Genomic DNA, 13759 nt, shown 5'->3' with positions numbered 1-13759 from the left:
CAACAGATCGCCCAACAGACAGCACTCAATAGACTCTCCAGCAGCCAGCAACAATAGACCTGTCAGGAAGATGCTCGCCATAGTGCGGCTGAAGTCTCTGGGCTTACACAATGGCGCAGGCGTGAATGTGCGAGGGCAAGTTATGCTGTGCATAGTCCTGTGCATTTGCGTCCACGCCAGGGGCGGACTGACCTATTCCCAAGGGCCCGGGGTCAGTAGGGGGCCCCGTAAACTGCCCCTGGTACCTTTTATAGGCTTTTTTGGGTGTGTTTTGAGTGTGGGCAAGGACACAGGGGCCCCATGATCCCCAATTGCCCAGGGGCCCCATGAGTTGTCAGTCCGCCCCTGGTCCACGCATGTCTATGTGTGCACCCATGATTGCCCGTTGCGAATGTTGGCGCCAATTAGACTATTTAAACCCAGCATCACTATTAGCCTGTGCTGTCTGATCTGCAGCTCCCCTCCTGTATTCCTGTGTCTGTTCCTGTGAGTCATACCTGTGATTGACCCCGGCTTGCTTCTTGGACTGCCTCTGCCTTCTGTCTCTGCTTTATCTGCTCCCACCATTACTGGCTTTGGCCTGTGACCCGACTATTCTTCTGCCTGCCATTTATGCCTGATCCGTTTATCTGTTACCGACCCGGCCTGTCTGACTCTGCATACAGCATGCTACCCTGCTCTGAAACCTACCTGTCCTGCTGTGACGTCTGCCTGCTACCAGCATGCTCCGCTGCCAGCCTGCTCGGCTGTGATGTCTGCCCGCTGCCAGCCTGCTCTGCTACCAGCCTGCCCCGCTGTGATTTCTGCCCACTGCCAGTCTGCTCTGCTACCAGCCTGCCCCACTGTGACGTCTGCCCGCTGCCAGCCTGCTCTGCTACCAGCCTGCTCTGCTACCAGCCTGCTCTGCTACCAGCCTGCCCCGCTGTGACGTCTGCCCGCTGCCAGCCTGCCCCGCTGTGACGTCTGCCCGCTGCCAGCCTGCTCTGTGCTACCAGCCTGCTCTGCTACCAGCCTGCCCTGCTGTGATGTCTGCCCATTGCCAGCCTGCTCTGTGCTACCAGCCTGCCCCGCTGTGATGTCTGCCCGCTGCCAGCCTGCTCTGCTACCAGCCTGCCCCACTGTTATGTCTGCCTGCTACCAGCATGCTCCGCTGCCAGCCTGCTCTGCTACCAGCCTGCCCCGCTGTGATGTCTGCCCACTGCCAGCCTGCTCTGCAACCAGCCTGTCCAGCCAAGGCGTCTGCCTGCTACCAGCCTGCTCTGCTGCCAGCCAGTTCAGCCGTCCCATCTGCCAGCGAAGTGCCAACACTTCCTGCACAGACTACAGGACTGACCAGGCATTCATAACCCGCCGTGCTCTTGTGGCTGCTCTGCTTCCAGCCTGCCTTGCTGTGATGTCTGCCCACTGCCAGCTTGCTCTGCTACCATCCTGCTCTGCTACCAGCCTGCCCTGCTGTGATGTCTGCCCACTGCCTGACTGCTCTGCTACCAGCCTGCCCCGCTGTGACATCTGACCACTGCCAGCCTGTTCTGCTACCAGTTTGCCCCGCTGTGATGTCTGCCCGCTGCCAGCTTGCTCTGCTACCAGCCTACTCCGCTGTGATGTCTGCCCACTGCCAACCTGCTCTGCCACCAGCCTGTCCAGCCGTGGCGTCTGCCTGCTACTGGCCTGCTCTGCTGCCAACCGGTTCAGCCGTCCCATCTGCCAGCAAAGTGCCAACAATTCCTGCACAGACTACAGGACTGACCAGCCACTTATACCCCGCTGTGCTCTTGTGGTTGCTGTTCCACCTTCAGTGGCCCCCGAGCTGGAGCTGTACGAGAGGCCTTCTTCTGCCATCAGGCTCACAAGCAAAGTACTTAACAAGACCTCTCCCTCAGCAGTAGATCCCTTCCAGCAAGAATAGATCCCCCACCAGCAACAATAGACCTCCACACCAAATAAATCCCCTCCATTGACAATAGATCCCCAAGCAGCCAGCAGCATTAGATCCTCCATCGCACCCCACTCCTCTTGCCATTACATACATTCAGTGCTAGAGGTGCCGGAACTGCGTTCCCACTGAAAAAAAGCCCTGTATGTAACCAATGTCTAAGCAAACTGTCTTTCGAAGGTAGGGGTTAGCAACCAGTAGATCACAGCTAAGTGTCTGTAAGATCGTGATCTGGACTTGCTGATCTCCATCCAAGAGCCTTAAACAGAGAGCAATGCAGAGGGAATGCTTGTAAAGTTGGAGCTGTAGTACGGAGCAAGAGCCACATAAGCCGATGCCTCCTCTGTAGTCTCGCCTCCTGTCCCAAGCCGAGTGATACCAATGGAACTCCACCTCTTATCCTGGCTAGCAGCCTCCAGAGTGGTGCCAGCAGCAGGAAAGAAGAGATCTTCAGGTCAGTGTGAAGCCATACACTGGGCATTATAGTTTAGGGCTGCTTTCACACTGATGCTCTGCGGTTTACCCACAGTGTACCTACAGCTTGCCTGCGGGTTTGCTGCACTTAGCCATAGACTTCTATTATATCCTGCCGGTTTGCTGCACTTAGCCATAGACTTCTATTATATCCTGCCGGTTTGCTGAACTTAGCCATAGACTTCTATTATATCCTGCCGGTTTGCTGCACTTAGCCATAGACTTCTATTATATCCTGCCGGTTTGCTGCACTTAGCCATAGACTTCTATTATATCCTGCCAGTTTGCTGCACTTAGCCATAGACTTCTATTATATCCTGCCGGTTTGCTGCACTTAGCCATAGACTTCTATTATATCCTGCCAGTTTGCTGCACTAGGCCATAGACCTCTATTATATCCTGCCAGTTTGCTGCACTTAGCCATAGACTTCTATTATATCCTGCCAGTTTGCTGCACTAGGCCATAGACCTCTATTATATCCTGCCGGTTTGCTGCACTTAGCCATAGACTTCTAGTATATCCTGCCAGTTTGCTGCACTTAGCCATAGACTTCTAGTATATCCTGCCAGTTTGCTGCACTTAGCCATAGACTTCTATTATATCCTGCCAGTTTGCTGTACTTAGCCATAGACTTCTATTATATCCTGCCAGTTTGCTGCACTAGGCCATAGACTTCTATTATATCCTGCCAGTTTGCTGCACTTAGCCATAGACTTCTATTATATCCTGCCAGTTTGCTGCACTTAGCCATAGACTTCTATTATATCCTGCCAGTTTGCTGCACTAGGCCATAGACTTCTATTATATCCTGCTAGTTTGCTGCACTAGGCCATAGACTTCTATTATATCCTGCCAGTTTGCTGCACTTAGCCATAGACTTCTATTATATCCTGCCAGTTTGCTGCACTTAGCCATAGACTTCTATTATATCCTGCCGGTGTGCTGCACTTTCTGAAAGCGCAGCAAAACTGCATAGAGTTGCGGAGCGATTGCAGAGTGGCCCCATTTATTTGAATAGGTCATGACTGGCAGGAGGTAGCACCCACCAAAAGCAACATGGGGTTAATTCCTGCTGTGGCATGTGTAAAACCTTGGCTGCTGGCTAGTTGATTGGGAGTGGCAAAACTGTGACTCAACCACAGAGTTTTACCACCCCCAACTTTACGTGTGAATGAGCCCCAAGGGTGCAGCTGTCAAACGCAACTAGGGGCTCATTCACAAGGCAGTGAGGAAGTGATATATTGCTTCCTCATCACCTGATTTAAACCCTCGATTGTTGTTCAATGCACGTGATTGCAATGCGGAAGAGATCTAAATCAGGGGTGAGGAGGCAACGCTGCGCCTCTGTGACCTTTGACTTCTCCCATGGTGCTCAGGCAGACCTCTACCTTTTTAAGGTTGCCTGCCCCTGCTCTAAGAAAAATCATTGTGATTTTTGGTCAACTTTCTATTACATTATGTTAACCATTTCGATACCGCACTATAGCTGAAGGACGGCTACAGCGCGGCTGTCTGGTTCCGTGATGACGCCCATGGATGTCATTCCAAAACACGCCCCCTACACACCCCCAGTGGTACGCGCCCGGCGCCTCCAGTGATCGCTGTGTCCTAAGGACACAGCTGATCATGGGATACGATGAACGGCCAATCACAGCCTTTTACTACGTGATCAGCCATGTCCAATGGCACGGCAGATCACCGGGTAAATACAGTTGCCGGTTATCAGCTGCACTTTCCTCACACTGTGACAATTGTCAGAGAAGTGACCAGCACTGATCATCAGGGCACTGATTATAAGTGCCCTGATGATCAGTGCCCAGCAGTGCCACCCATCTGTGCCCAGCAGTGCCACCCACCTGTGCCCTATAGTGCCGCCCATCTGTACCCACCAGTGCCACCCACCTGTGCCCTGCAGTGCCACTCATCATTGCTGCCCAGCAGTGCCACCCATCAGTGCTGCCCAGCAGTGCCACCCATCAGTGCCCATCAGTGCCACCCATCAGTCCCCAGCAGTGCCACCCACCTGTGCCCTATAGTGCCGCCCATCTGTACCCACCAGTGCCACCCACCTGTGCCCTGCAGTGCCACCCATCATTGTTGCCTAGCAGTGCCACCCATCAGTGCTGCCCAGCAGTGCCACCCATCTGTGCCCAGCAGTGCTGCCCACCTTTGCCCTATAGTGCCACCCATCTGTACCCATCAGTGCCATCCACATGTGCCCTGCAGTGCCACCCATCATTGTTGCCTAGCAGTGCCACCCATCAGTGCTGCCCAGCAGTGCCACCCACCTGTGCCCAGCAGTGCTGCCCACCTTTGCCCTATAGTGCCACCCATCTGTACCCATCAGTGCCACCCACATGTGCCCTGCAGTGCCACCCATCAGTGCTGCCCATCAGTGCCCAGCAGTGCTGCCTATCAATGCAGCATCATCAGTGTCATCTCATCAGTGCCACCTATCAATGCCGCCTATCAGTGCCTCCTATCATTGCCCATCAGTGCAGCCTCATCAACGCACATCAATGAAGGAGAAAAATTACCTGTTTGCACAATTTTATAACAGAAACAAAGAAAACTTTTTTTTTTTGCTTTTTTTTTGTTTATAGCACAGAAAATAAAACACCCAGCGGCGAATAAATACCACCAAAAGCAAGCTCTTTTTGTGTGAAAAAAATGATAAAAATGTCATATGGGTACAGTGTCGCATGACCGCGCAATTGTCATTCAAAGTGTGACAGCGCTGAAAGCTGAAAATTGGCCTGGGCAGGAAGGGGGGTATAAGTGCCCGGTAGGCGAGGGGTTAAAGAGTAACTCTAGATATAGGGAGCAATGAGACGATACAACCAGACAAGTTATGGGAAAGTATGCTATCAGGAACGTTTCTATTGTATTTACATTCAGTTGATTAATGTAGTTACACTTTATGTTTCACAAACACAAGATCTCCGGCAATAACTGGAACAATATGCACACTGCTTAGCATCCGAAACACATCTTGCAGAACAGCGCCGTGCAATGTCATTAACATGATCCAGGAAAGTGTAGAATGAAAAACCGGCCGGGTAATGATGTTTACTTAGCACTTTTTGCTCACCAATTCCAGAAAGCAAGAAATAATGGATACTGTACATTTACTTTGTTTGTTGCTTTCTCAAAATAGCAGACTAGCAGAGAGTAGAAAGAAGCACCAGCTGCTAAGAGAGTTATTAATGGATTCCATTCCACCAACAGTCCATAGATGGCGAGAAAAACAGCGTGATACCGGCACCGGCAACCCCCGGCGTGTGTAACCAATGCTGCTTGTACTGGCACAGGCTGCCATTGACTGTAATTAAAAGATCACTAGGCTATCAGTTACAAAGCCACCCAATTCCTTCATGTCATAGAAAGCTTCAACTCACATGACACCACAATGTACAGGGCAGCCACCGCTCCTGCCCCCTCATCGTCTTTGCCCTGGTATAGCCTGTCAGAAGTGGCTCATGCAGATAACAGAGGAAGGAATGAGCAGACAGGAACCACACTAGGTGCATTGGATTTTGGCTAGTACACTCTATGGAAGTATAGGCTTTGTTCATTTTTCATTCAGAGGTTTACAACTACTTTAACACAGCCCTTGTTAATGTACGACATAACCACAGTGGTGTGAATGGGCACTAAAAAAAAAAAAAACTTAAAAAAAAAAGAGAATAATTTTTCATTCAAATTTGTGAAATTGGGAGTTTCCACGTTGGCTGGTGGCCAGTACCTTTTGCAGAAAATATAAATTTTGCTGAGGTCACCCCACTCAACCATACTAGTCTGCCTCTGTGCCGGCTCAGCATTTACTTTACAGGTTTCCAACTCTAGGACCTGGTAGCCCCCACTATTGGTGGACAGGGATAAGGTGCCATTGTTTTCTTATCACCAGCTATGATTTTAGTTGAATGCCCGGCCCACTTAGATCTTTCTTACCTGATTGTGCAAATGCCAGTTTTCAAAGTCGTTTTCAGTGCACCTCCGGCCAAAAACAGATTTGTAATCCACTTTCACCAGCTGCCACTCTGACAAGAGACTGAAGTGTCCGAACACTCTGCAAAGAAACAGACAGTATGGTTAAGCCTTAAGCACGTTATTCCACTTATTAAACGTAACAGGCATTTTTATCATCAGAAAAAAAGGTTTCTCCCGATAATCCTGTTCCTCTGACTGGAGGCTGTGGACTTCTTTCTATTTCGGCCTCCGGAGGAATGAAAGCGCCGTCGATCAATACTGCTGTTGTATCAATCAGTTTAATATGAGCGGTTGTCTCTTAGTTCTTTGCCCAGGAAGATCTGAAGGCAGTCTTGGATGAGCATGCAAACTATTTCTCAGATTAGCTCTTTTGAGAACATGCATATCCCCATGAAATGGTTTTCTCATAACAAATACCACACCATCCGGGAAAGAATCAATATTCTGAAATGTTATTACGGCCAGAAAGGAAGCAATCTGGGTAACTTCCTGTAGAAAATTGGAATTAAAAGTGGACCTTACAAGTCTGTATCAGGGTGAACTGACAACTCATGGGGCCCCCGGGCAATAGGGGATCATGGGGCCCTATGTCCTCACCCACACTCAAAAAAGCCTATGAAAAGGTACCAGGGGCATCTCATGGGGCCCCCTACTGACCCGGGGCCCTCGAGCAGTACCAGAATGGTCAGTCCGCCCCTGGTCTGTACAGATACATTTCTGACATGACATAATATACAGTGAGGGTATCCCTTTTTGGGAAAGCTCCACCTTTCTCGTTATAAAGCTATTCTTGAGCTCCAATCAGTGAATTTACCTAGGGTAAAATTAAGTCCTCAGTCCGCTGCAGGTAGGAGGAAGGATTTCATCAGTCTCCTCTCCCCCAGTGATCAAACTGCAACGATGTACAACTTAACTGTGTATCTAGTTGTATGCAGGTGCAGCCTGCGCTCTCCGTTGCACGTGGCACTGCACCATAGAGGCAAGGCAGTGGGGAGACGAAGTGAAGGGCGACTGGGTTTCTTTTTGACTTCTTTGGTCACACAGGCCAGTAATCTGGTTGGATGCACTTGTGGCCATCTTGGGTCAGGCAGAGTCTATTTAAGACTCTGACCCTGGGTTTTTATGTGCCTTATGCATGTGTCTAGCGTAGGGACAAGTCACCCATCTTTCAGGGACAGCATTAACAGCAGGGAAGAGTTCCAGTGAAGTATGGAAAGAGTAGGGACTACGTCTGCCTTCTCAGGAAGCTCCCCATTGGGTTAGAAAGGCCAGGTTGCACTCTGCTCCTCCTGACAGATGCTGTCGTTATCTCCTCACTGAACTGTTTATAGTACCTCAGTCGAGTGAGTCTCCCCACTGGGCCATATTGTACTGTTTTTCTTGTACTGCAATACACCATTTTTTGCAAATCAGGGCTCTGTGGGCTTTCTGCCTGCCAGACCACGCTTCACCTACCTAACACTGTCACAAAGTAAGTGGGTGTAGCAGGGGCCAATCTGTCACAGCCAACAATTGCACAGGCACCAGGAGTTACATAGCTGTGTAATCTCTGAGCTCACATCTCAGCCCAGGAAGTAGATGATAACACTGGATGATGCCTTCATTCACAATGAATGAAGACTCCTGACATATTGATCCACTTTCAATTAAAATGGTTGTTAGCTTGTAAAGGAAGGATATGGACCATTGCTCTCAAGACGGATATGTCAGATGTCTAATGTGATGAGAGCTCTCCACTTGACTTCTGAGGTCTGCCAGGTCTTTTGGCCTGGCAAGAGAACCCTCCATGTAAGATGTATATTATACCAAATATCATAGAGATATCAAAATTATGGAGAAGGCAAAAGCAGAAGTAAAAACATCCAAACATGAATGAGAATACCCAGGACTCAAAGATGTGCTAGGCCAGAGTTAGTTAGTATGGTAGGATGATCTCATCATTAGCATCGCCAAGAGGTCACCATCAGATGATCTTTTTTTTAGCTATCATGTTGTGTTTTTTTGTTTTGTTTTTCTTGTTTTATCAGACCAAAATGGTGGAATATTTTAAAGTAACAGAGTCACATCTGAGTCAGATCTAAAAAAAAAATATGATTACTTCCAGAATGGAAAACACAGATGAACTGAATTTATTCTCTCTTGAGAAGAGGCGATTAAGGGGCAGATATGATCAACATATATAGTTACATAGTCAGTCCTGTTGAAAAAAGACAAAAGTCCATCCAGTTCAACCATAGAAAAATACATATTTATAAATACAATCTTCTTGAAAGTGGACACTGTTCTAGCCACAATTCAAGCAGCACCATGTTAATGTTCATAGTTTTAGGAATGGGATGTTCAACAAACTCATAGGACTGTGGTGGTCAGGTGTCTTCAAATCTTTGCTCATATGGTGTATCTCAGATACTTGGGTGTTGAGACTTCTGATGCTCAGTCTCAAGCTCCTGTCTTGGCCATTAGAAAGGTGTCTTACATACTTTTTTAGCTTTTAAAGATTTTTATGTAATGGAGGCTCCAAAAGAAAAAGTAGAAAGGTACCAAGGTGGATAACAGCATCCATTACCCCTGAGGGGAAAGGAGACAAGAGAGAAACACAATGAAATGTATTCACTAAAACTGGGGAGTGCAAAATCTGGTACAGCTCTGCATAGGAAGCAATCAGCTTCCAGGTTTTATTGCCAAAGTTTGAACAAGCTGAAGTTAGAAGCTGATTGGCTACCATGCAGAGCTGCACCAGATTTTGAGTGCTTCTGCTTTAGTAAATCTGCTCCAATATGTAGTCCAAATCAGGGGCGGACTGACCATTTGGAAACTCGGGCACTGCCCGAGGGCCTGGGGTCACTAGGGGGCCCCATGAGATGCCCCTGGTACTTTTTCATAGGCTTTTTTGAGTTTGGGCAAGGGCACAGGGGCCCCATGATCCCCTATTGCCCCATGAGTTGTCAGTCCACCCCTGGTCCAAATTTTCATATTTGAAGTCTTTGTACTGGCTCCCTGGCTCACTAGTCCCAGCGCCATTATGGTACATACATCCCCAGGGTTTTTTCTTATCTTCCTCCAAATCAAAACCACAAGAGCTTGTGAGATGTTGGAAACGGATCTTTTTTCACCCTAGCTAACAATGAAATTATATTATATACAGAGATTTAATATAGAAGAAGGTCAGTCTTCTCCTATCTTCTCCTAACATTGCTATGACAACCTGTGTACTTTTACAAAGATCATAGACAGCTAAGGCAATGATATTATGAAAGCAATCCTCGGACTGGGTTGAATAATAACTCCTGTGCATCCATGTGAAAGGCTAGACTAAGTTGTATCAATAGAGAAATTGCACCTAGAGGTTTATTAATTTAATGCGTGCAGCTCAACGCTTTACTCTGGAGACAAGACCACACTACGTGTCGCAACAATAGCAATATCAGCTGGGGAGACAAGAAAAATAGAATGTGTATACACAATGACCAATGCTGTTATCAAAAATCATTTAAAGGCCAATTTTAGAGTGTTGGATGAAATGTGGTAATAGATGGATTATGTTATTTTCATGAATTCACTCTCTCCTTCCAGGGCTCAGATCCAGCAGTAGCATCTGTTCTAATCTGTCTTCTCTGTTGCTGCCATTACACATACTATATATTATGATTGGAGTCAGGGCCGTGGAAAAGGGGTACCACCAGTCCTCCTGTACGGGGCCCAGGCCAGCAGGGGGGCCCAGACAGCTGGGTAAATCAGATTTGGGCAGGGAGGGTAATCAATTACTGGAACCAATCCACTGTATGGCTCACTCTGCAGCAGCTGAAAGCTGGATTCTTCTCCTCTCCCTCCCACTGGCTTTTAGCTGCTGCAGAGAATTCTATACAGGGGATCGATACCAGTAATTGCCCCTCTGCCACACCCAGGGGCAGACTGACCATTTGGAGGGCCCGGGGTCAGTAGGGGGCCCCAAGAGATGCCCCTGGTACCTTTTTCATAGGCTTTTTTTTAGTTTGGGCAAGGACACAGGGGGCCCATGATCCCCTATTGCCCGGGTCCCCATGAATTGTCAGTCCGCCCCTGGCAACACCCATCATGCTCCCTGTGCACCACACATTTCTCCCTGCTGCCCAGGCCCCCCTGTGCACCCCCAACCCCTGCAGTGCTGCCAGCTTCCCTTCTCTCCTTCCCACTGGCAGCTGCAATCATACAATAGGGACCTTCATGATGAAGAAGGGTCCAGAAAATATGTCACATTTGCCAGCCCCTTTCTTTGTTGAATAAACACAATGAGTGATCAGTACTGATCACTCACTGTGTTCATTCATAACTGAAGCATAGCAGACTGTGTTTTTTTTGGGGGGGGGGCTGTCAGGTTGGCTGCATGGGGCCCCATGGTTTCTAACAGCAGCCCTAATTGGAGTAGTAAAATAGAGTAGACCACAATCAACAGAAAAGGAATGTCAGGTGATGGTCATTAGAAACGGTTGACTTACAGTATATACTATAAGTTTCAACATGTCATCTCCATTATTTGTACATGTGCAGCATTCTTAAAAATGATATTTGATGGGTCTTGGTGGGATTTTTGCTGATTTGAGTTGTTCTGCATTACAATACAAGTCAGGTTTTTTTTTCTAAACAATCAGTGTGCCATTGGAGGATTCCCTTTCACTTCCTGTCCTGTAGATGCAGGAAGTTAAAATAAATCTCTCCTAAGTGAGGGAGCACCAAAACAAGTGCCCTCTTCCTCTCTATTTCCTAATCAGGTAACAACTCAACATTTTGGATTTCCAATCACTTTCAGTCCCACTGATCAGAGGCGCCAGGACAAACATAGTAAATCTTCCCACCAGAGACCCACTAAAAATAAACCTGATAAGAGACTTAGCCCCTCCTACTCACAAACAAAAAAATACCTTTGGATACATTTTCAAGTGACCATGTCTACAAGTAAACTAGTAAAAAAAAACAATAAACTGTCACCAATTTGTAAAAGAAGTACTTCAAAGCAGATCTTGTACCTCAGTGACAAGGTCCTCTTGTTCAATGTGGCCACCTCCATAAAATGCTGGATAAAAACAATACCTTGGGAGGGGTCAATAATATACTTACCTTGCACCTGCTTCTACCGTGACACCTTGGGGAGGGTGACCTTCTTCCGGTAAGATTTCATAGGATGTCGAGGTGCTGACATTGCGCTAGAAGATGATCCTGCACTATGCTGTTGTATCTTCCCCTCAGATCTGGGCTACTTGGCATTTCCAGAGGTCCTGTTGGCAGGAATTTGACCCCTGCACTACAGAAGTCAGGGAAAAGTGTGTAGCACCCTCTTAGATAGGTTGCTTGATTGGTTAGGTAAATTTTGATCTTTTGGCTTCTCTGTAGTCAGTGGAACAGTGTGTGATTGCTTTGGGCTGGCCTGGACTTCAAGGCTGCAGGTTTTAATTGTTTCCCCCCGACTTCTGGAGGGTTCTAAAATGTAGTTGGCAGCCGGAAAGGCAAATCGGAAACCTGAATGTTTATGCTGTCTCAGCCAATCCCTGGGGGAGCATAACCAGTAGATGGCTGGGGAGTGCAAAAATAGTCTGGGGCCTGAGTCAGCCCTGTTCTTGTCCAAAATGAGAAGTTCCCTACAGGAGGAAAAGCCCTGCTGTAGTTCTACATGTGCTCGAGGTCACAGATATGCTAGAGCTAAGGGGTGTGTCTAGCTGCAAACTTTATGGAACTGATTAAGAGATTTCACTGAGGATCTCATCTGGAGATTCACAGGAGAAATGTATGGCTGATAATGGAAAAAGGCATTTAAGTATCCAGGGACATTGTGAGTACAGGCCTGAGTGTAGGATCCTAGGGTCTGTTTGCTGCTACTATTCCTTGTGCATCAGTGCCAGAGCTTCCTTATATTAGGACATTTTCTATGGTGTCTCGGAGTTGCTCAGTAGTACTTTGCTAGTACTGGAGGGACTGAGCTAAAAAGCTTTGATAAAGTGAAGTGTCCTCTTATTATTATCCAGTGTTGCTGGAGCATCCCACTGCTCCTTGATCCCTATCCATGGTCCATTTTACAATAGAGCATAAAAAAAGACACCCATAGACCCACTAGCCAGAAAGAGTGACTGTTGTGTACCTGGTTGCAGTATCATCAACTTGGCCAAATAACCTGGGATAAACTAGTGGGCCTTCTTGTGGGTGAGCTCTACAAGTGGATCAATCTACTTTTCCTCCCACAATGTTTTTTTCAGCATTTAAGAAAGGTAGAGGTGGGCCACATGGTTGGCAGACCTTTCCTGAAGTGGAAGGCCCTCTTTAATACTCCAAAAACAGCAAACCCAAATACTCCTGCACTTGGGAATGGACTCAGCATAGGCTATGACCACATCGCAGATGTCCTGGAATGTGCACTCCTTGCTGCCCTCAAAAGACCGGGGAAGTCCAAATGCACTGGATATAAAGAAAACAATCAGAGGGCGCACCGGCCTAGTGCATTACCTTAAAAAACATTTATTAAAGGAATAAAGATAGGTATTGTACTCAGGGGTGGACTGACAACTCATGGGGCCCCCGGGCAATAGGGGATCATGGGGCCCCTGTGTCTCTTGCCCAAACTCAAAAAAGCCTATGAAAAAGGTACCAGGGGCATCTCATGGGGCTCCCTACTGACCCCGGGCCCTCGGACGGTGCCCGAGTTTCCAAATGGTCAGTCCGCCCTGATTGTACTCAATAATGTCAAAGGCACATCATAAAGAACCGCACTGTCCACTCCACACTACGTGACTGTCCACAATGGGAACCCTGGACTTCCAACAGGCTAATGAGTTTTGAGGACTTGCTTCTTCCTCAGAGTGGCTCCAAGGAAGAGGCAAGTCCTCGAAATCCGTTAGCCTGTTGGAAGTCCAGGGTTCCCATTGCAGACAGTCACGTAGTGTGGATTAGTATCTTTATGATGTGCCGTAGACATTATTGTCATTTGTGAGTACAATACCTATCTTTATTCCTTCAATAAATGTTTTTTTAAGGTATTGCACTAGGCCGGTGCGCCCTCTGTTTGTTTTCTTTATATCCTCTTTATTACTCACCTTTCCAGTGGGTAGTCTGTAAAACCTTCATTCCTAAGGAGTTCCAGGTGCCAATAACATCCAACACTTCAGAGTCCCCATCATGTACTCTACAGGATGCCATGATGGCTCCCAGCAGCTAATACGTTGGTACAGGACACACAATGGTGTTAAGGGAAATTAATTGAGAATATTAAGGGTTGCCATGCCCCTTTAGCCCCACCTATGTTAACATTTATGTATGCTTTTGGAATTTGAGTACAGATGTTTTCCATTTGTTTTGGAAAACTAAACCATGAACATTTTCTCATCCAAAGTGAACTG

At 47.6% G+C, this 13759-nt stretch overlaps 1 protein-coding gene across 1 annotated transcript in view; it reads right to left on the bottom strand.

The window, feature by feature from the left end:
* The window catches only part of SORCS3 (sortilin related VPS10 domain containing receptor 3), a 539459-nt gene that overhangs the window by 156849 nt on the left and 368851 nt on the right, over positions 1–13759 (bottom strand). Inside the window, exon 13 of the mRNA XM_089660701.1 lies at positions 6360–6477. Within this exon, the coding sequence (XP_089516827.1) occupies positions 6360–6477 (118 nt within the window). The remainder of the gene's footprint in view (positions 1–6359; positions 6478–13759) is intronic.

The sequence above is a fragment of the Staurois parvus genome, unplaced genomic scaffold (assembly GCF_062004578.1).
Source record: "Staurois parvus isolate SC_StPar_1 unplaced genomic scaffold, SC_StPar_1.0 ptg001263l, whole genome shotgun sequence".
NCBI lineage: Eukaryota > Metazoa > Chordata > Amphibia > Anura > Ranidae > Staurois > Staurois parvus.
The sequence above is the reverse complement of the archived record's forward strand: the minus strand, read 5'-3'. Positions and strand labels throughout refer to the sequence as shown.